The sequence below is a fragment of the Leptonychotes weddellii genome, chromosome 9, assembly GCF_054177405.1.
Source record: "Leptonychotes weddellii isolate Sample4059 chromosome 9, ASM5417740v2, whole genome shotgun sequence".
NCBI classification, from domain to species: Eukaryota; Metazoa; Chordata; class Mammalia; order Carnivora; family Phocidae; genus Leptonychotes; species Leptonychotes weddellii.
The window spans coordinates 75443908-75469294 of NC_138377.1; the positions used below are offsets into that span (position 1 = coordinate 75443908).

The window sequence follows — 25387 nt, forward strand, 5'->3', positions numbered from 1 at the left end:
ATCAAATAGAGAATATCAATAAAGAGAAAATTTTTTTAAAGAACCAAATGGAAATTCTGGATAGGAAATGTACAACAATGAAAACAGAACTGCAGGATCTAGAAAGAGCCTCAGACTGCAAAAAAGACCCTTGATCCTAAAGGGCCAATGTGTGTTCTTACTACAAATCCACTCTAAGTCTGTGTCTAATGTACTTTTTTTTTTTTAAGATTGTATTTATTTATTTGACAGAGAGAGAGCAGGAGAGCACAAGTAGGGGGAGCAGCAGAGGGAGAGGGAGAAGCAGGCTCCCCACTGAACAGGGAGCCTGATGTGGGGCTTGATCCCAGGACCCTGGGACCATGACCTGAGCCGAAGGCAGACGCTTAACTGACTGAGCCACTCAAGCACCCCTAATGTACTTTTTTATTAAAGCCACAACTTTTGATAAAATTAATTAACTCTATCCTATAATTTCATCATAAAATCTATATGCTACTTCTTGGATAAGATCCATTCTATACGTAATTCGTATTTCTTTTTTTAAAAAGTGATACTATAAATAACAGGTTAATTCTTGAATATTTAATAATAATATGAAAATCTTACTGGTCTGACGTCACCACAGGAATTGGTAAATTGTCGAGCCAAGCCAAAATCAAGCATGTAACATTTCCTACATGTACTAGGAAAGCGACCCATGGCGAAGTTCGACTAGAAAAGCAAAGAAGGAAAATATACATATTCTTACAATACTAAGTCCTTACATCTATCCTTCCTATATTTTAATTCTATTTAAACTCTCTCTATATAATACATATGTCTCAAATACACTATTCTAATCCATGATGTTTACTGGATGTTAATACACAATCTCATTATGGGTTCTATTAATGCCCAGGAGCAGGTAACTTTGAGAAAGAATTTAAGTGATGATACAAAGTTACATACAACAACACTGACTTAAGTGTAACTCTATGTTCCTTGAAACTCTAGTCTAAGTGAGTGCTTTAAAGACAGCCCAATTCTTCCTTTTTAAAATGGGAGGAACTAGGAGTGAGCAAAATTAAATACATAGCTAGAAATTTAAATGAATTTCCTATGAGCAACATAAAGCTGAATTTCACTAAGCATAAAAATTAAAATTCAATTTAAGGAAACATTTCAAAACAGACTTAAGGAAAATATACTTTGCATTCTTCCCTTAAAAAAATAAATGTAATGTTAGATGAGCACAGACTCACAAAATGGTATGTAAAAAGAGAATTTATAAAGGAAAAAGCAAAACTGCAACAGAATTGTTAGCTTTTATTTTAAAATACTGTTCTACTTAGGGAGCTTTCAGATGAAAATGGAAAGTCTTCAGTCACTATGCTTTTAAAGTAGTGACATTTAGTTTGGCATAGAATTAAGTGCAAGAGAAATCTACATTACATTAAGTCTGACTCTACAATGTTAATTTTAGTTGGCATTTTCATGTAAACTATTTAATTTTAAAAATCATGTAGCTACAGATGGGTGTAATTTTCAAATGCACTAACCAACACATGATATATTTATAGTAAATACAGTATATCAGAAATGGATCATTTCCCCTTGTGAGCAATAAAAAAACCAAGAAGGAAAAATAAAAGCATATTTCAGTTATGGAAATGACAATTTCTAAGAAAAAACAGAATAGAAAAAAATATTATATATTGCCACTGTAGCCCTCAGAAGAAAAAATAAGGTCTTTCATAATTGATGGTTCCTTATAAGTACAATTTGTCACTTGAGAAATAGTTCAGAGAACACAGTGCATACATCTAAAAGCAACATATGTATATATTTTTACCCAGTATCAGGAAAAAGAAATCTAAAGAATAACTTCCAATTTAGATGTAAGACTAAGTAACTAGAAATGTTAACACACATAATCATAATAGTCAACCATTAATAATTTTTAATTTGGCTGTGAGCAACATTTTCATTGTATGAGAAAAGCTCTTGAATGTTAAATTGTGGTTTGTAATTAGAAATTTTTTTTATGTAATTAGAATTTTTTAAAAAAATTGAGAGGTAAGTTACATTTTGCTTCTAGTTACTGAAATTAAAATATTACCTTGTATTTAATAATGGAAAGCAAATACAGAATGCTACATTCATAATTTATTGGATCCCATTGTCAGATTAAGAGTACAAAGCAAACTCATTCTGTGCTCTGACTTGAAACGGCCCCTTACCGGTTTGATGTCTCGGTGCAAGAATCCCACAGAATGGATGCTCTCAATAGACTCCAGAATCTGTCTACCCAACCGAAGAGTAGTGCTAATGGTGAATGTACCCCGGGACTGGCTACGGCGTAGATCTGCCAGATTCCGACCCTGTGGAAACCAAATAAACACTTCCAAATCTGGTACTATGTTATAAGAGAAGACTGGGAAGTTATTCATTTATCATTAAAAATGCTTTGACAGGGGAACCTGGGTAGCTCAGCTGGTTGACCATCTGACTCTTGGTTTCCACTCGGGCTGTGGTCTTGGGGTTGTGGGATTGAGCCCCGCGCTGGGCCCACACTCAGCGGGGAGTCTGCTTGGGACTCTCTCTCCCTTTGCCCCTCCCCCTACTCATGCTCATGATCTCTCTCTCTCTCCTCAAATAAATAAATCTTTAAAAAAATGTTTTGACAGAAAGAGCAAGGATTTTACCCAAATCATGATCCTCTCATTCAAGAGAAGAGATTCCATTAAGGTAATACATGAATGTTTCAGACAAATTTAAGAATAACCAGAAGTTTTTGAACATATTATGTTTTTGAGTCATCGTGTTTCCCTTTGTCTTTCATGCCATAACAAAATATAGTCTTGATTATTTGAAAATACAGAAAATGTATGTACCCAGAGCAGTAATTCCTCATTACTGCCTAACATACTCCCATACAAACTACTTAATTTTTCCGTGTCTGGTTTCCTTATAAAATGAGGGCAATGATACCTACACCTTGCAATGTTTTATGAAGATTAAAGAAGATCCACGTAAAGTGTTTACCATACTGTCTGGGACACACTAAGTACTCAATAAATGCTAATGATTGTTATTATAAACAAAAATGACATGAAACAAACTCAATTACTTGTAGCAACAGATAAAAGCAATGAATGTATCTAGCCTGTGCCAGACGTGTTACATCATGATTGCATTTAATCCTTACAGCCCCCTAAAATAGAAGATGTTGCAGATGAAGAAACTGAGGCTCAGAAAGTTTAAACAATGTTAGCCTACTAAGGTAAAGTTGTTTTTCAAATCTAAACCTGTGTGAATTTGAACTTGTTGTTTTGTTCACTTCACAGTGCTGCTCCTCCGGAAAGTTCTTCGTTGCCTAGGTAACAAACCAATAATTTGATGAGAAGAGCAGGGCTACGATGCTGCAGTTCTATGGCCCAAAGAATGGAAACTGGCTCCTCCATCACAAGAGAATTTAAATAGCCTAATCTCTCTATTCCCCAAATTTTGTAGTGTATGTTAGGGATTAATACCACCAATGCCATCATCTCAACTGAAGACACCTGATTCACTTTTGAAAAAGTAATAAATTCTTAAATTACTTCAGTGCCACTTAAAATACTAACTAGCACTCAAGTAACTGAAGAATCAAAAAAGTACAAGAAAGTCAGGAGCCTTTCCCACTTCATCGCTTCTTTAAAAATGCAGTTTTAGGGGTGCCTGGGTGGCTCAGTCGTTAAGCATCTGCCTTCGGCTCAGTTCCAGGGTCCTGGGATTGAGCCCTGCATTGGGCTCCCTGCTCCATGGGGAGCCTGCTTCTCCCTCTCCCACTCCCCCTGCTGTGTTCCCTCTCTCACTGTCTCTCTCTGTCAAATAAATAAATAAAAAACCTTTAAAAAAAATTAAAAAAAAAATTTCTCACAGCACAAACTGGCAGTTCTCTGTATTACGAAGTTTTCATGTTAGGAGAATTTATTGTTCTCTACATCTCAGCAAATGTCAAGTAAGTGATAATCTACAACAACAAGTTTTACAATCCCATGAGTAGCGAATAACTTATTAGCATTCTAATAATTTTTTCTCAAAAATCAGTGTTTTGATTTCCAAAAACATACCTAAGAAATATTGGAACTTTATTTGTAAACAACTTCCATCATTATAAAAGCTTTTGAAAGAAAATCAATTAATTTGGTTTATGGTATTAGTAATGATTTTAAATTTCAAATCTTTTATTTTTTAATTTTTAAAGATTTTATTTATTTATTTGACAGAGAGAGCGCACAAGCCGGGGGAGTGGCAGGCAGAGGGATAAACAGGCTCCCCACTGAGCAGGGAGCCGGATGTGGGGCTCGATCCCAGGACCCTGGGATCATGACCTGAGCCGAAGGCAGACGCTTAATCGACTGAGCCACCGAGGTGTCCCTAAAATTTCAAATCTTTTAAAATGTAAATCTAAGGTATCAATTAACAAAATCCAAAAAGATAAAATATAAGGCTAGCAAGAGTATGGGGGAAAGTGGGGTTTTTTTTGTTTTGTTTTTTTGGGGGAGGAAAGTTATTAACATGGTAAGTACAAGCAGGTTTTATCCACCAAATTATACTTCAGAGTATAAACTAAAAGTAGTTATTATCTGTTATAGAGAAAAACAGAAAACAATCTATATATCTATCAATAAAGGAAAGTTTAATAAATTATGGTACACTCATCTTACTGAGTGGTATGCAGCCACCAAAAAAAAAAAAAAAAAAGAATCCTTATTCATAATAACATAGAATGAATACTATTGAATGAAAAAACCAAATTCATTTTTCTCTAAGTAATTCTATAAATTTAACATGATCCCAATAAAAATGCAAGTGGATTTTATTATTAAAAATGTAACATACACTTAAAAGAAAATAATATAATGAACCCTCATACACCTACTCATCACCAAGAATTAACAATTATCAGTTCACAGCCAATCTTGTTTCACCTGTTGCCAAAGATGGAGCAATTTGACCATTAAAAAGAAAAACAACTGCAATAATTGAGAACCATAAAATATGTGAAATGCATGAACTCATTTTTTTTTAAAAAAGAGAGTTCATTTGTCCTCTTTGGAAAATATTAGGGAACCAACTCATTATTCTGAAAACTAGTAAAAAGAAGAAAAGAAACAAGTATTAGTCCTGCCCTTCCTGTATAAAATTTATCTCAGGTAACCTAAGTAGTTGGAGTGCTTTTTTGAAAAAGAATTCCAGCTAATAAATTAAGGAAAACTGATAGAATTAGAATAGTACATCCGCAGCCCCACTGAAGTAATGGATCTAGGCAATGATTACTAATGCGTTGATAAAACTTAGGAGAAAAACCACTGGGAACTTTAAAAAGGATGCATCAGGCTGTCTCCCTGAATCTCAAGGATCAATCCTAACACGATTAAAAAGAGACAACCCAGACATTGCTTACTGATGTGATGCAAGAGGAAGCATACCCTCACCTCTGAAGTACTCTGGCTAATTAAAACAAAAGAGCTAATCACCAGTTTACAGAAAATACAGTGGATAGAAGAATGTGTTAAACAAGGAGGGAGATAATCAGCAAACTCCAGAATATGAAAACTTCATGATAAATGACTTCATTTTTATCAATGACAGTATGAACAATAACAACAAAAAACTGTAAAAAAAAAAAAAAAAGAGGGAACCTATAGAGTAAAAGAAGTTTAAGAATTATATCCACCAAATGCAATGTGTGGAACCCTGTGTGAAACCAGATTTAAGGAATCCAAATATAAAAAAAATAAAACACATACAATAAGGAAATCTGAAGATCATCTTGATATTTAATGCTATTATGAAGGAATTACTGTGTACTGTGATTAAGAGGAGAAAAAAGGAATCTCTGACTCATAGGAATACATATTCATGTATTTCCAGATAAAATATGCCTTCAGTTTGCTTTGAAATAATCTGGGGAGGGAGAGGAGAGGAAGAATACATCAGGAACAAGATGGGCCACATACTGAAAACTACTGAAGCTGGGTGATGAGTACATGGGTGTTCATTATACTATTCTATTTTTGTGTATGTTTAATTTTTTTCATAATAAGAAAAAGTTTTAAAAATATGGCAGCTCTGATGTCAGGCAAACTAGATCTACATCTGTACGGTTACAAGATTCAAAATATTTTTTTGCCCCTCCCTAGGTGATAATGCTTTTCACAAAATATCACTCTTAGGCTATACTAAAGCTGCTCATGTAAAGCCTCAATGGTTAAAGGAAATTTCATGAGACTTGTCCCAGGTCTTGCTGGTAGAAATGAGAAAAGAAATAAGTACAACTTCTTGGACCCGTAAGATTTTAAGACCCAGATTTTAAGAGCCACTGAGGCGTCCCAGTCCTTAAAAATTTTAAGGCAGATATTATACAACTGAATCAGCAAGAGGAAGGCATTTCTCCTATATTATCAAGTAATTCTTAAATTTTCAAGTAGTCAAAGTTGGTTCTTGAGCACAAAGATTAAAAACTAGATCCCCAACTATCCACCCACCCACCCTCCCCAAAACCAATTTCAATAAATTTAAAAAACCAAAAAAAACCTAGAGTCCTTAAGGGAACAAAAAGAGGAATGGACAGGGACAGGGCAAGATTCATATCCAGCAATCCACATTGCTGGATTTAAACTTTGCAATGATGACACTCAATGAAGATATGGATCAACTAAAACAGCTGACAAGAACAACACTTCCATCTCTGGAAAAATCTACGTCAAATCTGTTTAAATAAAATTCCATCTGCATAATATAAAACATTCTGAGATGATACCAAGAATTCTGTTTGTATTCATATCCACTGCAATTAGGTACTTTGATCAAAATTGAAATATTTTAAGATACATTTCCAAATAACCTACCTGCAACTGCATGACCACATAGTTGAATCGATCATTCCTCCCACAGCCAATAAATCTACAAACATGGTCTTTCCCTGGATAAAAGAAAGACAGAAAACAGTGGAAAAGGTTACATTATGGTTTCTCTTCTAAAAAATTAATAATTTGTTTTTCTGTACAGTATTTTATAATTGAATACAAAGGACCTGTCTTAAGAACCTTAAAAATAGGAAATCTGTATTATTCAAATTTTCTATCCACCTCCTCCTGGACCCTACACTGCTCCGTGTGTAGTCAAATACATGTTTATTGAATTTATTCATTCAATAAATGAATGAGGGAATAAACAATGATAATTTATTTAGGGAGTAAAGAATTAAAAGGTCCTTTCAGATCAACTTTGCCCAGACATTATACATACGAAAACAGAAGAGCAATAAATAAGAACTCTCTTAGGAATATAAATCCTAGGCGATATAAATATTATATTTATAATATAAATAAATCTATATTATAAATCCTGAATTTTAGATATGGTCTGCCATTCACCGATACATGACTTTAGTCCTTTAATCACTTAATCTTTCTGGGCCTCACTGATTTGGATTAGTTCAGTGGTTTTCAATCTGAGTTTTACCTATGAAATCCAAGGAGGTGCAGGCTAGGGCGCAGAGGAGAGCAGAAGTGGAGCAGGTAGCAATCTAGGGTCTGCCCTGGTTCAACAAAAGCAAACAAAGGTCCTAGAAAAGGATCAAGACTGGTGGCTCCAGGGGGAGAAGAGGGCATTTTGGCTGGAGCACAGTGAATGAAGGGAGAAGAGCATGAGAAGATGCTGGAGAAGCAAGCGGCACGAGGTCCTGAAAGGTCTTAGACTCCGTAACAAGGAAAGTGAACCACATGGAGAGGTCAGTTTTTCTCAGCCCTGGCTACTTATCAAAATCATCTTGGGAAGCTTTGTAAATTCCTAAACTCTTTACTGATTCAGAATCAATGGGGGAAAATACAGGTTGGAGCTTTTCAAAAGTTCTCTAAATGATCCAAAAGCAGATGGGCCATGGATGGACATATGATCTATTGGATCTACTGGTGGGTAATGAGAAGCATCTAAAAGATTTTAAGATGAGGTAAAACACACTTAAAACATCATACTTTAGAACACTGCTATGGTGGCAATGAGGACAGACTATACAGAGGTCAATTCTAAAGGCAGAAAGGTCACTCTGGGAACAGTTACAATATCCCAAGAGAGAGAACACGGTTTAAATTATAAATAGTATAGGAGAGATGGAAAAAATAAGATAAATATGAGAGATACTAAAGACAGTTTTTGACTAGAAACTGGTACAATTAAATGCTAAGTTGTACCAAAATAAGAGAATATATAGTAGGTTGTATAGGCTGTAAGGGAAATTAGAATGTTGAGTTTAAGGACAACCTGTTGAATTTAGCAGACACTTGTAATTTCAAGCCTGCTGCTGAGCAAAAAGCAGCTCAGTAGAAATATATTGGGGAATCATTAATTCATGGAAGGTAGACAGAACTACATACACAGATGGACAACTGCCAGGTTGGAAGAACATAAAGAATGAAAAGAAAATTAACCTAAGAACAGAGTTTTAGAAAATACAACATCTAGAGCATGGGCAAAAATAAAAGAACACATGAAGGAAATCAAGTAATAGCCAGAGAGGTATGAGGAAAATATGAGAAAGGGGTATTATAGAAATACAAGAAGCAGCAGCATTTTAATGCAAAAGTAGCCAATGGCAAATGCTACAGAAAGGCTGAGAAGTGCCGGTTAATATAAAAATTAGGAAGTCACTAGTGAGTGGAAAGGGCGGCAGCCAGTCTTTAACGGATTAAAGTGTAATTCAAGTATGAGGCAGTGAGGGCAATCTTTGAAGAAGTTTGTCTGTAAAGTGAGCAAGTCACACGCCAAGAGCTAGAAGGGCAAGATTTGGTGAATGAATGAGAAATATATCTCAACTTGAATTAAAAAAAAAAAAATCTTTCTACTGATTGACTTAAAATATAAATACAATCCAGACTTATTTTAGTTAATAATTCTACTTCTTTTACACTATTCTCTCATTCTCTGTGCTTCTGTTGGAAAGGGTTGGAACTAGCAAGAAATAAGTGGGAGCAATAATTCCCAATGTGTACAATGCATGTGCATCACTTTACATGTATTTTACAAATGTTTGCAAAACTGTGTCTGTCACCTAGTAAATTGCAGTAAGAATGAAAGGATGAAATGATGGCCAATTAGCAACTTATTCTTTCCCTCAGCTTCAACGCAACAATTTAAAAATCACTTAGGAAGTATTTTCTTCTTGTTATCCATTCAAGATTCCACCTTCCTAGCATATAACATTTAAATTAAGGATCTCTATTACAAAGACATTTCAACCATCTAAAAACAAAAGGCCATACTACATTTAACTCTTCTTGGAATGCTCTTTCAAAAATATCTTTATGGTACGTTATACCAAAATACTATTTATCCATCAATAGTGAAAACATCCTACTTTTAAAAAGAAAAAAGAAATCAATTGTAGATCCTTGACTGGTAAACAAAATACAAAGTCAGTAGCAAACTGTTTAGGATTCACCAACACATCTTCACTGCTTTAGGTTAGAGCTTAATGAGTTCTTACCTCACACTTTATAGCACAGTGTGCTACTGCTCTTATATTTTAGATACCTGCAATTAATGAAAATCCTTAATAAAGTTAGTTCAATAATATGTACAAACTTTTAGAAGCATGGAGAAACTACAATTTAACTGGAACAGGAATTCTTCACCACCACTTAAAGAGTGTTAAAATAACTAGTACAAACTGAGGTATCACTCCATGAGTATAGGGACCATATCTATCTTGCTCTGGAACTAGCACGGTACTTGTCAGATAGTGAAATGCCCAATCAAGGGGCGCCTGGGTGGCTCAGTTGGTTAAGCGACTGCCTTCGGCTCAGGTCATGATCCTGGAGTCCCAGGATCGAGTCCAGCATCAGGCTCCCTGCTCGGCAGGGAGTCTGCTTCTCCCTCTGACCCTCCCCCATCTCATGCTCTCTCTATCTCATTCTCTCTCTCAAATAAATAAATAAAATCTTAAAAAAAAATGCCCAATCAATATCTGTGAATAAACAAATTAATATAAATAATGATAGCTAGTAAAACATGAATAATATGCAAGCATATTGTGCCAGGCATTATATTAAGTGCTTTACATGCATTTAATCATCACAGTTTAAGTATTATTATTTTCCCCATTTTTCAGGTGTGAAGAATTAAGCAAAATAATCTCTAAAAATGAAGGGAGCAGAGTAGGTTATACTTGAAGAGAATTCTAATAATTCAAAATCATTGCTATGGAGAAAGGGAAACAGAAAATCAGCTTGCCAAAGCCAGAATATATCAGGTGAGACCTAATAAACTGTCATTTAGGTAAGAGTCCTGAGGAAAATCCAGATACCAGAACTATAGCAATCTTTATGGTAAATTAGGCAGTCTCCTAGGTCATATCTAGTTGGTAAGCAAACAAAAAAGACAGTCCCACGCTATGCACTACTAGGTCTGATCATGACTCCACGTTCACAAAAATAGTTATTCAACTTCATGCACAGTAAGATTAGAGGAGAGGTCCAGAAATATAACAGAAACTCAAAAGTCCCTAGGTAAACCATTCTATAAACTTTTAAGTTTTAAGAATTCCCAGTATAAAAGACATCCAAATAATCTTTTTTTAAAGATTTTATTTTGGGGCACCTGGGTGGCTCAGTCAGTTAAGCGTCTGCCTATGGCTCAGGTCATGATGCCAGGGTACTGGGATCGAGCCCCACATCAGACTCCTTGCTCAGCCGGGAGTCTGCTTCTCCCTCTCCATATGCCCCTCCCCCACACTCACGCGCACGCTCTGTCTCTCTCAAATAAATGAATAAATTCTTTAAAAAAAAAAAAAAGATTTTATTTTTAAGTAATCTCTACACCCAATGTGGGGCTCAAACTCACAACTCCGAGATCAAGATTTACACACGCTACCAACTGAGCCAGCCAAGTGCCCCATGACATCTAAATAATCTTAATGTCACTCTAGAGCAGGAGTGATGTCAAACCCAAGCCAGTCCTCATTTTATTCCTACTTAATTAACTCCCATAGATTCTCATTATTGTATATAAAGGCACCAGAATATAATAGATATATAAATTTAATTTCAGCATCTTTAGGCTATATTGTCTTTGTTTGCTTGTCTGACCCCTAGACTGTAGGTACTTCTAGGGTAGGGACTCTAGTACCCAGCTCTGCACAGGATACTCACTAACTAAACAATGAATAAGTTTTTTATAATACCTTTATTGGAACATTACTAATATACCCCACCAAATCCACCCATTTCAAGTGTAATTCAATTGTTTTTAGTATATTCAAAGTTGAACCACCACCACCACAATAAACATTAGAACATTTTCATCAGCCCTACCCCATCCCACCAAAAAACCCATACTCATTAGTTGTCACTTCCATTTCCCCCTGCAACTCTCCCAGCCCTATGAGAGTCAGCCCCACTAATCTACTTTCTATCTCTACAGATTTGCCTATTCTGGACATCTCACATAAATGGAATACTACAGTAAGTAGTTTTTGTGACTGGCTTCTTTCACCTAGCATAATGTGTTCAAAACTCATCCATGTTGTAGCATGTATCAATATTTCACTTCTTTTGTCAATAATATTTATTATATAGCTATACCACATATTTTGTTCAGCCACTTATCAGCTGATTGTCCATTTGGGTTGTTTCCACTTTTTGTTTACTATGAATAATGCTACTATGAACATTCACATACAAGTTTTTGTGTAGACATACTTTCATTTATCCTGGGTATATATATAACCGGGAGTAGAATTGCTGGGTATATGGTAACTCCATGTTTAATCTTAAGCAGCCCAAAGGCACTGCTGGACTGTTTTCCAAAGAAGCTGCACATTTTATATTCCTACCAGTAACATATGAAGCTTCTAATTTCTCTACATCCTCATCAACTCTTGTTATTTTCTATATCTTTTTTTATTGCAGTCATCCTTGTGAGAGTGAACTGGTATCTCAATGTAGGTTTGATTTACATTTCCATAATCACTAATAATGTTGAGCATCTTTTCATGTGCTTACTGGCAGTCTGTATTATCTTCTATGGAGAAATGTCTATTCAGATCCTTTGCTGATTTTTAAATTGGGTTGTTTATCTCTTTATTACTGAGTTATGAGTTCTTTATATATTCTAGATAAAGTCCCTACCAGATGCATGATTTGTAACTATTTTCTCCTATTCCATGGGTTGTCTATTCACTTTCTTGATGGTGGTCTTTGAAGCACAAAAGTTTTTAAATCTGATGAAGTCCAATTAATCTATTTTTTATTTTGCTGCTTTGCAGTTTTAGCATCATATCTAAGAAATCACTGCCTAATCCAAGGTCATGAAGATTTACGCATATGTATTCTTCTAAGAGTTTTAAATGTTTTGGTCTTTGGTCCACTTTGAATACATTTTTTTAAAGATTTTTTTTATTTGTAAGTAAATTCTACACCTAACGTGGGGCTCGGACTTATGACCCTGAGATCAAGAGTCACACGCTCCACCAACTGAGCCAGCCAGGTGCCCCCACTTTCAATAAATTTTCATATATGGTACGAGGTTAGGGTCCAACTTCACTCTTTTGCACGTGTGTAACTGTGTTGGAAGACAGACTCCCCTTGTGTTTCTTCTTTACTGTGACACTACTACCACACTCACAACACTTTTGACACCAGATGTGTGGGCTTTCCACACGTCAAGCTATTCTCGACACCGGCTGGGTGTCCTATAATTCAATTCAATTCTAATACTGTCTACCTGGAATCTGCATCAGATCCCCATAAGGGCTTAGTCCCACAAGATTGCCCCTACTCCAAATGCCAATCACAAGTCCCAGGCTGTTACCTGTATAAATGACCCCCTCCTTAGGTTTGACAATTTGCTAGAATAGCTTATAGAATTCAGGGAGATGCTGACATTTTCCAGGTTATTACAAAGGATATAATAAAGAATACAGATAAATAGCCGGATTTAGAGACACAATGGGGAAAGCTATGTGGGAAGTGGTGCAGAACTTCCATGCTCTTTCTGAGTGTGCCACTCTTACAGCACCTCCATGTGTTCACCAACTCAGAAGATCTCTGAACCCCACACTTCTGGAATTTTTACTACTTCCCAGAGGATAGGGGGTGGGGCTGAAAATTCCAAACTTCTAATCATGACCTGGTCTTTCTGGTGACCTGCTACGATCCTGAAGCTATTAAGGGGCCCACCAAGAGTCTGTTCATTGGAACATGAGACACTGCTATCACCCAGGAAATTCTAAGGAACATAGGAGGTCTGTGTCAGGAACCACTGTCCTGGCCAAATCTGGTCTAAGACCAAATATCAGAACAAAAGATGCTCCTAGTGCTCTTATCACGTGGGAGATTACACGGATTTTAAGAGGTCTGTGCCAGGAACTAGGGGCAGAGACCAATATATGTGTTGTTTATTCTCTTACAATATCCAATGGAGTTGTGCTGGCACCATTTGCTGAAAAGACTCCTTTCCCCATTGAATTGTCTTGGCACCCTTGTCAAAAATCAATTGACCGTAATGTGACAATTTCTGGACTTTGAATTCTATTCCATTGATCTATATTTCTATCCTTATGCCAGTACCATAATGTCTTGATTACTGTAATTCTGTAGCAAGTTTTGAAATCAGAAAGTGTAAATATTCCAGCTTCATTGTTTTTGCTTTTTTTTTCAAGACTGTTTTAGCTATCTGGGGGTCCCTTGCAATTATTAATTTTAGAATCAGCTTACCCATTTCCAAAGAAGGCAGCTGCAATTCTGACAGTGGCTGTGTTCAATCTATAGATCAATTTCAGGAGTACTACTATCTTAACAATATTAAGTCTTCTAATCTACAAACACAAGATATCTTTTCATATATTTAAGTCTTATTTTTTCAACAATGTTTTGTAATTTTCAGAAAATAAGTTTTACACTTCTTTTATTAAATTTATTCCTATTTTATTCTTTTTGATGCTACTGTAAATGGAATTGTTCTCTTAATTTCATTTTCAGATTGCTTATGGTTAATGTCTAGTAAGATAAGTCATCTCTTTATATTGATCTTGTTTCCTGCAATCTTGCTGAACTTGTTTAGTAGCTCTAAAAAGTTTTTAGTGGATTCCTTAGGGTTTTCTAAAAATAAGAGGTCATCTGCAAATAGAGGCTAGTTTTCCTTCTTTCCAGTCTGGGTGCATTTTATTTCATCTTCCTGACTTGAATAGAAGTAGCAATTGCAGAAATCCTTGTTTTGTTCATTATCTTCAGGGGAAAGAGTTGTTTTTTACTGTATTAGCTGTGGCTTTTTTGGTTTTTGTTTTTGGATTTTTTTTATACATGGCCCTTTACACATGGCCCTTATCAGGATAAGGAAGTTCCTTTCTATTCCTAGTTTGTTGAGTATTTTTTATCATGAAAGGGGTATTGGATTTTGTTAAATAGGTCTTCTGACATAATCATGTGGTTTTTGTCTTTCTATTGATACAGTGTATTATACTGATTTTCATATTTTAAACCAACTTGGAATTCCAGGGTTAATGTCACATATAGCACGCTGAATAATCCTTTTTATATGTCGCTGGATTCTGTTTGCTAGTATTCTGCTGAGGAATTTTGCATCTATATTCATAAGAGATACTAGTTTACACTTTTCTTCTAATGTCTTTGCTTGGTTTTGGTGTCAAAGTACTGGCCTTATAGAATGCATTGGGAAATGTTCCCTCCTTTCCTATTTTTTTCGAAGTCTAAAAAATTGGCATTAATCTTTCTTTAAATGCTTCTTAGAATTTACCAGTGGAACCATCCGGGCTTGGGCTTTCCATCATGGGTAGGTGTTTTTTTATTACATCTAATTCCATTTCTTTACTCGTAATAGGTCTACTCAGGTTCCTACTTATTCATGAATTGGTTTTAATAGTTTACATCTTTCCAGGAATTTGCCCATTTCATGTAAGCTATTTAATTTGTTGTCATGTACGTAGTTTTCCCTTATTATAACCCTTTTCATTTCTGTAAGAAATGCCCTCTCTTTCATTCCTGAGTTTAGTAATTTGATTCTTCTTTATTTTTTCTTGGTCTGTCTAGCTAAAGGTATGTTAATTTTGTTAATTTTTTTTTTCAAAGAACCAATTTTTTTTTTTAGTTTCCCCCCTTGTTTTTCTATCCTCTATTTCATTCATTTCCACTGTAATCTTTATTATTTCCTTCCTTCTGCTGCTTTAGATTGTTTTGTTTTGTTTTTTAAATAAGCTCTATGGCCAACATGGGGCTTGAACTCACAAAGTTGAGATCAAGAGTCATATGTTCTATCAACTGAACCAAGACAGGCTTGCTCTGCCAATTTTAGGTTTAATTTGCTCTTCCTTCTCTAGGGTCATAAGGTGAAAGGTTAGGTAATTTATTGGAGATCTTTCTGGCTTCTTAATACAGGTGTTCACTGTTATAAGTTTCTATTTAAGCACTGCTTAAACAGAACCCCAAATGTTTGGTACCTTGTGATGATTTGTAATTAAGGCATCTACAGAAAATCACTTTGGAATCTTAGAAGATAGGGTCATTAATGCTATATACCATGTGGAACAGCCTATTATTTTTCTTTGAAGGAGACACAGACTGATGGAAAGAAAAAAAAAGTACTAGCTTAGAGTTAAATCTCAATTCTGCCACTTAACAATTATGGAACCTTAAGCAAGTCTCAGTTTCCTCAGCAGAACTACTGAGAAAATTAAATGACACAGTGTATTTATAAAGGATCTTTTTTTTTCCCCCCTGAGATCAAGAGTCAGACGCTTAACTGATTGAGCCACGCAGGTGCCCCATAAAGCATCTTCTTGATTAACTATCCAGTGTTCATTCCCCCTTACTAATAGCACCCAAATTACCCTTGGGCAATGATTTTCCTTTATCATGTATCTATTGTCTCAATGGGCTTGATCCACTGCCAGGCCCAAAATCGGGCCTTAATTGCTCTAAGTCAACCAGAGTAATAGAGAAATTTATTTTTTGTTATAGAGATCGATTTGTTGATGGGAAGAAAACTAAATATTCCAGACATAAGGCACTCTATGCATGATATTACTCTGACAAGTATAACTGTTTCAGGGATGTTCTAATCAGAGCAAAACTCAAGTTTCATATGACAATTATGAGAAAAGATGTTATTTTTTTCTTTTTTAAAGATTTTATTTTTTTGACAGAGACAGACATAGTGAGAGCAGGAACACAAGCAGGGGGAGTGGGAGAGGGAGAAGCAGACTTCCCACAGAGCAGGGAGCCCACTGTGGGACTCGATCCCAGGACCCTGGGATCATGACCTGAGCCGAAGGCAGATGCTTAACGACTGAGCCACCCAGGCGCCCGAAAAGATGTTATTTTTAAAGAGAAAGAACGTAGCTCCCTTCCAGTGCTACCAGCAACTATCTCTCAACCATGAAGGAAACCAGCATAAGAATTAAGTCCACAATATGGAAAAGATAATCACACACAAAAAAGTCAGATGGAGGGGCGCCTGGGTGGCTCAGTTGGTTAAGCGACTGCCTTCGGCTCAGGTCATGATCCTGGAGTCCCGGGATCGAGTCCCACATCGGGCTCCCTGCTCGGCAGGGAGTCTGCTTCTCCCTCTGACCCTCCTCCCTCTCATGCTCTCTGTCTCTCATTCTCTCTGTCTCAAATAAATAAATTAAATCTTTAAAAAAAAAAAAAGTCAGATGGACAGTCACATGCAAAAGAATGAAAACTAGACTCTATCATATGCCATACACAAAAATAAACTCAAGATAAATTAAAGACTTGAATGTAGAACCTGAAACCATAAAACTCATAGAAGAAAACATATGAAGAAAACAATTAATAAGCTCCTTGACACTGGTCTTGGCAATAATTTTTTGAATTTCACATCAAAAGCAAAGACGACAAAAGCAAAAATAAACAAGTGGGACTACATCACATTATAAAACTTCTGCACAACATAGGAAGCCATCAGCAAAATGAAAAGGCAACCTACTGAATGGGAGAAAATATTTACAAATCATATATGTGATAAGGGGTTAATATCCAAAATACATAATGAACTCATACAACTCAACAGCAAAAAACTAGTCTGATTTAAAAATGGGTAGAGGGCCTGAAGAGACATTTTTCCAAAGAAGATAGTAAAATGGTCAACAGGTACATGAAAAAGTGTTCAATATCATTAATCAGCAGAGAAAAGCAAATCAAAGCCACAGTGAAATATTACCTCACATCGACTAGAATGGCTACTATCAAAAAGACAAGAAATAACAAGTGTTGGTAAGGATGTGGAGAAAAGGGAATCCTTGTGCTCTGTTGCTAGGAATGTAAACTGGTGCGGCCACTGTGGAAAACAGTATGGAGGTTCCTCAAAATAAAAATAGTTTCTTAAGAAACAAAATAAATGAACAAAAGGAAAAAGATACAACCCAAAAAAAACAGATTCTTAACTGTAGAGAACAAACAAATGGTTACCAGAAGAGAGGTGTCTAAGAGATGGTTGAAAGTGAAGGGGATTAGTTTTGCGATTGTCTTGATAAGCACTAAGCAATGTATGGAACTGATGGATCACTATATTGTACACCTGAAACTAATATAGCACTGCATGTTAACTGCATTGGAATTAAAATTTTAAAAATTAAAAACAGAACTACCATATGATCTAGCAATTCCACTTGTGGGTATATACCCAAAGAAATGAAATTACTATCTTGAAGAGACACCCCATGCTCGTGTTCAATGCAACATTATTTATAATAGCCAAGACATGGAAATGACTTACGTGTCCATTATATATGAACAGATAAAGAAAATGTAGTATTTATATACATAACAATATTATGCAGCCATAAAAAAATAAGAAAATATTGCCATGTGTTAACATAGATGGGCCTTGAGAGCATTATACTAAGTGAAATAAGTCAGGGAAAAATTTATATGTGGAATCTACAAAAACCAAACTCACAGAAACAGAGAACAGATCAGTGGTTCCCAGAAGTTGGGGGTGAGAGGTAGGGGAAATGGGTAAAGGTGGTTAAAAGGTACAAACTTCAGTTGTAAAATAAGTAAATCTTGGAAATGTAATGTACAGCACGGTGATGATAGTTAACAAATTTTAAAAGTTCTCATCACAGGAAAAAAAATGTAACTGTGAGGTGATAAACTCAACCAACTAAAAAACCAACTAAACTTAAAGTAATCATTTTGCAATATATATATGTATCAAATCTTTATCCTGTACATAATACAAAGTTGTATGTCAAATATTTATATATATATAAACTGAGAGGAAAAAAAGAGAATTCAGATCAAAATATACCTGAAGTCTATTCTACACCTCTGGATCTTTCAGTTTGGTGTAGAAGAAAAGTACATGTCCTCAAGACCACTTGAGGTAAATATCAGCTTTTTCACTTCTAGCTTATTACTTCATCTCTAAAAGCCACATGATGGGTAACAAAAGCACTTACCTCAAAGAGTTATTACACAGGCAAATCAGCTAAGGTATGTCTAATACTTAATATACTACCTGGCACATAGTAAATGTACTTCCTATTATTATCATTAGTGATTATGAACACAAGTTTTAGAAACTGACAGATCTCAGCTAAAATCCTGGCTCTTTACCTTACCACTTTTGTGACTGTGGACAGATTATTTAACCTCTCTTAGGCTGTATTTCCTCAACCATAAAATCAGGGGAAAGTTGTGGTAAGAATTAAATCAAATAATATTTTTTATTTTTATTTTTTAAGACTTTATTTATTTATTTGACAGAGAGAGACACAGCGAGAGGGAACACAAGCAGGGGGAGTGGGAGAGGGAGAAGCAGGCTTCCCGCAGAGCAGGGAGCCCAATGCAGGGCTTGATCCCAGGACCCTGGGATCATGACCCGAGCCAAAGGCAGACACTTAATGACTGAGCCACCCAGGTGCCCCTCAAATACTATTTTGAGTATTATAAACAAGTGGGACTACATCACATTATATAACTTCTGCACAACATAGGAAGCCATCAGCAAAATGAAAAGGCAACTTTTCATTTTTTAATGAAAATTAAATACTATTTTTTAATATATACTATTTTTTAGTATATATTATATATATATATTTTTTATATATACTATTTTTTAAATACTATTTTTTAAAATACTATTTTTTAAAAACACATTTAAAACAAAGCCTGACACAGAAAGAATAAATGACTGCTAGCCTCTTCATTACATAATAGGTACAAATTGCTTTCTAAAGTGGTTGTACCAATTTATACTTCTGCTATCAGGACATGAGGAAATTCTCTTTTCTCTATCTTCACCAACACTTGGTATTGTCAGACTTTTTGCCAGTCTGAAGGGTATGAAACAGTGTCTTGCTATATAATTTGCATTTCTCTAGTTACTAGTAAGGTTGAGCATCTTTTCATCTATTTATTGTTTAGGTTTCCTTTTTTGTGAATTTCCAGTTCTTATCCTTTGCCCATCTCCCCTCTGTCCACTCCTGTGACTGCCTACCTTGGCCTAGGACATCACTATGTCATAGAGTATTTACTTGGAATCCTTAGCTTCTATGTTCTCCAAATACTTTAAGGCCCTCACTGGTTCCTTGCCAATATATCCTTCCTCTCCACATTACTGGTGCCATTTAACCTCTCACCTAAAGACTCAAGACCAACTCCCTCTCTCCCTTAGGCTCAACAGGAAACATTTATTGAGCTCTCAGAACCACAGTACTCTAGATGTCATTCATCCTTGCTGCTAGTCTTGTCCTTACCTAACTCCTTGGTTCTGACACCTGAGCTTCTGCCTAATTTCCCTTTTGTTCCCTTGTCAGTGCTCCTATGGATCTTTTTATACATTCCTTTTTTTTTTTTTTTTTAGATTTTATTATTTATTTGAAAGAGAGCAAGAGAGCACATACATGCAGGGGGAGCAGCAGGCAGAGGGAAAGGGAGAAGGTGGCTGCCCGCTGAGCACAGAGCCCAATGCAGGGCTCAATCACAGGACCCTGGGATCATGACCTAAGCCAAAGGCAGACCGCTTAACCGACTGAGCACCCAGGCACCCTTACATTCTTCTTTCTTATATATTTTATATATTGTATAGAAAGAAGCACTGATTATTTTCCTTTTTAAATAAAAAAAGCCATTTAGTAATAAAGTGAAAAGCTAGCTAAAAGTATCCCAAACCCACTAATGGGGATGATCTGGAACTCAAAGAACAAATTCCAGGTCAATGGCAAACTAGCAAATACTGGGAAATTCTGCAAAGCTGGACTACTGTACTGCTAAGGACACAACAAAACCAGTCTTAGCTTCCTCACCCATCTATCATTTATTCCTCTTATTTACCCACTCACACCACCACCAAACAGACAAACCACACCCAATCTAACAATAACAGTTCATGAAATAGTTATACCAAGGAAGACAGAAAAATATAAGGCATAAGTCCTGTCCTCAAAGAATTTACTATTTTTTTTTAAAGATTTTATTTATTTATTTGAGAGAGAGAGAATGAGAGAGAGCATATGAGAGGGGGGAGGGTCAGAGGGAGAAGCAGACTCCCTGCTAAGCAGGGAGCCCAATGCGGGACTCGATCCAGGGACTCCAGGATCATGACCTGAGCCGAAGGCAGTCACTTAACTTAACCAACTGAGCCACCCAGGCGCCCAAGAATTTACTATCTTTTTGAAAGAAATGAACTTACTATATGATAATATGACAATATAAAATCAAATGATAGCTTCTAAGAACAAAGAATAAGCACTGTGAGAAATCAGTAGATTAGGTGGATCAGAATGCTTAGAGCACAGAGCTTGGAACTTGACTGAGTTAACTTGATGGTAAAACAAAAAGAATGCTGAGTCCTCTAAACCAAGTCCCCAGGAAAAAAAATCGAGCCAAGAAGTTTAAGGAACAAAGGCTCCTTTTAGCTTTCATGAGGATGCCCATCTAATAATTCCTTAGGTTCTAGTAGCTCACCAGGAGACAAAGGCAAAAGAAGTTTCCAAGCTCTTCACTCTAGATAACCATCACAGGGAATTAATATCATTTAAACAAAACTATCCTATCACAATGGCCAATTTAAAACTATCAGGTTTTTGTGGTTAGAATGAAAAAAATGAACACAATTTCATCACCCTATCTATTTAAAAAATGTACTTGGCTATTACAAAAATATATGAACAAATGTATGTAAAAATAGGAGAGAAAAGATCAAGAACTGGGGAACCATTCCAAGGAGCCCAATATCTGCATAGCAGGTGTTGCAGAGAAGAAGGGGTAAAAAATTAAGTGGGTGGAAATCAACACTTCCTGAGAAAAACCTTCCTGAGAAAAACCTTCAAATCACAAGTTTCAATAAAAGACAAAGACAGGCACACTAGATGAAAACACACCCATACTATGGTAGATCATCATGAAATTGCAAAACCCTGGGGGAAAAGAGAAAAAATTAGGTATTTCCAAAGTAACATGAATCATAACAGAATTACACTTCTCAGCCACTACAAGGGAGTATGAAGACAAATTTTGGAAGTAAAATTATTTTCAATCCAGAATTCTATATCCAGACAGTCTTTCATTTAAACATCAGGGTAGGATAAAAACACTTTCAGACTGGGGCACCTGGGGGGGCTTAGTTGGTTAAGCATCTGCTTTCGGCCCGGGTTGTGATCCCAGGGCGCTGGGATCGAGTCCCGCATCAAGCTGCCTCTGGGAGGGAGTCTGCTTCTCCCTCTGCCTCTGCCTGCCACCCCCCTGCTTGTGCTCTCTCTCTCTCTCTGTCTCTCCCAAATAAAAAAAGATTAAAAAAACAAACAAACACAACACTTTCAGACTTGGAAGAGAGGTCTCAAAGACATACCTCCCATGCATCCTTTACTCAGGAAACTATTAGAAGAGGTGATTTACTAAAATGAGAATAAACAAACAAGAGAAAGGGATTCAACAAGGCATACAACATAAAAGAGAATCAAACAGAATCCCCAGGAAGACACTGAAAGGTGATACAAGGATGATACTTGTGAGTAGACAAAATACCAAGCTGGACTAGAGCTGACTAGGAGGTCCCTGGAGAGACTTCCCTAAGAAGAGGAAATCAAGAGTTGTGCAAATCAGTAGTTCATCCTTTTTTATTGCCAAATAGTATTCCACTGTATGGCTATACCACCCTTGATTTATCCATTCACTTTTTGAAGTATACATTTTTGGCAAGTAAGAATAAAGCTGATATAAATACATGAACACAAATTTTCATTTCTCAAGGGTAAATGCCTAGGGGTAGGGTTGCTGGATCACACAGTAAATCCATATTTGACATATGATAAGTATATGCTTAATTGTTTTCGAGGAACTGAATCATTTTGCATCCCCACCAGCAATACGTGAGGGTTCCAGTTGCTCCACATCCTCCGCAGCACTTGGTACCGTCACCAGTTTTAAGCCATTCTAATGGATGTACAGTGGTAGCTCACCATTTGCATTTAATTTGCATTCCCCTAATGGCTAGTTATGCTAAACATCTTTTCATGAGCTGATGTGCGACTCTATATCCTCTTTGCCAAAGCCTATCAAACATTTTTAAGTGGCTTGTTTTCTTACCATTGAGTTTTCAGAGTTCTTTACATATTCCAAATATAAGTCCTTTGCAGGTATGTGATTTGCAAATATTTTCTTCCAGCCTATACTCTGCCTTTAATTCTCTTAACAGTGTCTTTGCAAGCAATGGTTTTAATTTGATGAAGTCCAATTCATCAATTCTTCTTTTATGAATCATTCTTTTGGTGTGATGTGAAATAACTTCTTGTCTACATTCAGGTCACAAAGATTTTTTCCTATGTATTCTTCTAAAAGCTGTACAGTTTTATATTTCAAAGTTAGATGGGTGGTACATTTTAAGTTCATTTTCATATAATATGTGTAGTTTAGATCAAGGTTCATTATTTTTGTATGTGGATATCCAATTGTTCCAACACCACTTATTGAAAAGATTCTTTTTCCATTTTGCCACTTTGTAAAAAATTACTGGCCGTATTTGTGTGGGCCTATTTATGTAATCTCTATTCTAGTTCATTGATCTACATGTCTTTCCCTTTGCCAATACCCCAGTCTTGATTATGATAGCTTCATGCTGTTTTTTTAAATCATGTAGTTTCATTTTTTCCAACATTTTTCTTTTTCAAAATTGTTTTGGGGGTGCCTGGGTGGCTCCATCGGTTAAGCGTCTGCCTTTAGCTCAAGTTATGATCCTAGGGTCCTAGGATCGAGCCCCACACGGACTCCCTGCTCAGCGGGGCGTCTGCTTCTCCCTCTCTCTCTGCACCTCCCCTCGTTCTCTCTCAAATAAATAAATAAAATCTTTAAAAAAATTTGTTTTGGCTATTCTAGGCCCTTTGCCTTTGTAAAGAAATTTTAGAATCAGCTTATAAGCAGAAGCAGTGCTGTTGGGACTGTTTTTATCAGTACTGCATTAAATCTATAGATCAATTTGGGGAAAATCAACATCTTTACTATTGTGATTCTTCGTTCATAAATACATGTTTCTCCATTTACTTAAATCCCCTTTGTTTTTTTTTAATCAGGGTTCTATAATTCTCAGCATAGAGATCCTATACATATTTTGTTGCATTTATGCCTAAGTGTTTCATTTTGGGGAAGCTATTGTAAATATCTTTAATTCAGTTTTCAATTGTTTATCACTAGTATATAGAAATATGATTGTTTTTTGTAAGCTGACCATGAATCACTTGCTAAACTCATTTACTCTAAAAATTTTTTTGTGGATTGCTTAGGATTTTCTACATAAGATGATTATGCCTTCTGCAAATAGGGGTAGTTTTATTTCTTCCTTTTCAATCTCTGTGCCATTATTTCTTCAAGTATTTTTGATGGACCACACTCATTCTCTTCTCATTCTGGGTCTCTGATGACACAAATGTAAGACCTTATCATAGTTTCATAGGTCCCTGAGGCTATATACTTCTTTATTTTTAACCTTTTCCCTGTTATTCAAATTGGATCATTTCTGTTTATCTATTTTCAAGTGAATAGACTTTTTCATTGTCATGTTTACTCTGCTACTAAGCCCTTTAATGGGCTTTTCATTTCCATCATTGTATTTCTTAGTTCTAAAATCTCCATTTAGTTCTTCATATCTTCTATTTCTTTGCTGAGACTTTCTATCTTCCCATTCAATCCTTGAACATGGTCATAATAGCTGATTTTAAAACTATTTTTCAGATAATTTTAATATCTGTGTGATCTTGGCATCACCATCTGTTCACTGTCTTTTCCCATGTGAGTTCAATTTTTCTAGTTCTTTTTTAAACTGAGTAGTTCCAGATTGTATTCTGGACACTTGGAATATTATGACACTCTGGATCTTATTTAAGTCCCACTGAGAATGTTGGTGTATTTGTTTTAGCCAGTAATTGACCCAGTTGGGTTCACATTTCAAGTTCTGACCAGCCTTCTGTGGGTTGTATTTCCAATTACAATTCAGTTTGCAAACCCTCTGTGGTCATACTGAATGTGTTTCATAACTGTCCCACGCAGTGTCCAGTTTGGGGGTTAGGGGTGGTCTATCCCATAATTCAGTCCTCGATGTTTCTGTATGCTGTTTAGGAATCAGACTCATGCATGTACAGCTTGGAAGTCAGCTCATGAGTCCATAAGCAACTTTAAGTAGTCAGTTTCCCAAGCCCCTCATTCTCTTGCAATCTTTTGGCTCCCTGGGGTTCCCCTTTTCCAGCCTTCCAGCAGAAAGCTGGGGCTTCATTAACCCCACTCTGCAATGTACTTCACATGACTGCGCCCACATCAGGGCCAAGCAACAGACGAGCAGAGGGAGAAGAAAAGCAATGGGATTTGCTTTGCATTCTCTTGACACCAAAGCAGAGGGAGAAGAAAAGCAATGGGATTTGCTTTGCATTCTCTTGACACCAAAGCTCCTCCAATCTGGGAGAAAGGTTCCCCTCTCTCTGAGATTTAGGCTCCTGCCTGCCCCCACTGAGGCCACTGCAGCTTCTGCCAAGGACTGCTTGAGGCCTGGGGTGCAAGAAATTGAAGAAAAGGAAAAAAAAAAGAAGGATGTGGGATTGCCACACTTTCTCTGAACATTAGGAGATCCCTTTCGGCTCCTTGAGTCAGAACCAGAGGGCTTCTCCTGGTGCTTTTTCTGTCCGTGTTAATAATGCTCACTTCCAAGTTTCAGGATACATTAAGTTCAGGCTGGGGCATACTGGAAGAAAAAAAATGGTAAACTCACCGCCGGTTCAGTGGTACTTTGAATTCTGGTCTTCTTCCCCAATCTGCCTCCTACTATTTATTTTTCAGAGTCCTCAAATAGCCACTCCAAGCATTCTGTCCAGGTTTTATAGCTGCATTCAGTGGGAGAGACAGGGTGAAGT

The 25387-nt window shown here is 36.3% G+C and overlaps 1 protein-coding gene across 1 annotated transcript in view; it reads right to left on the bottom strand.

The window, feature by feature from the left end:
* TTBK2 (tau tubulin kinase 2) overlaps window positions 1–25387 on the bottom strand; it is a 103094-nt gene that overhangs the window by 59840 nt on the left and 17867 nt on the right. Inside the window, exons 3-5 of the mRNA XM_081831853.1 lie at window positions 6861–6934; window positions 2202–2342; window positions 589–693 (exon numbers count right to left, since the gene is read on the bottom strand). Of these exons, the coding sequence (XP_081687979.1) occupies window positions 589–693; window positions 2202–2342; window positions 6861–6934 (320 nt within the window). The remainder of the gene's footprint in view (window positions 1–588; window positions 694–2201; window positions 2343–6860; window positions 6935–25387) is intronic.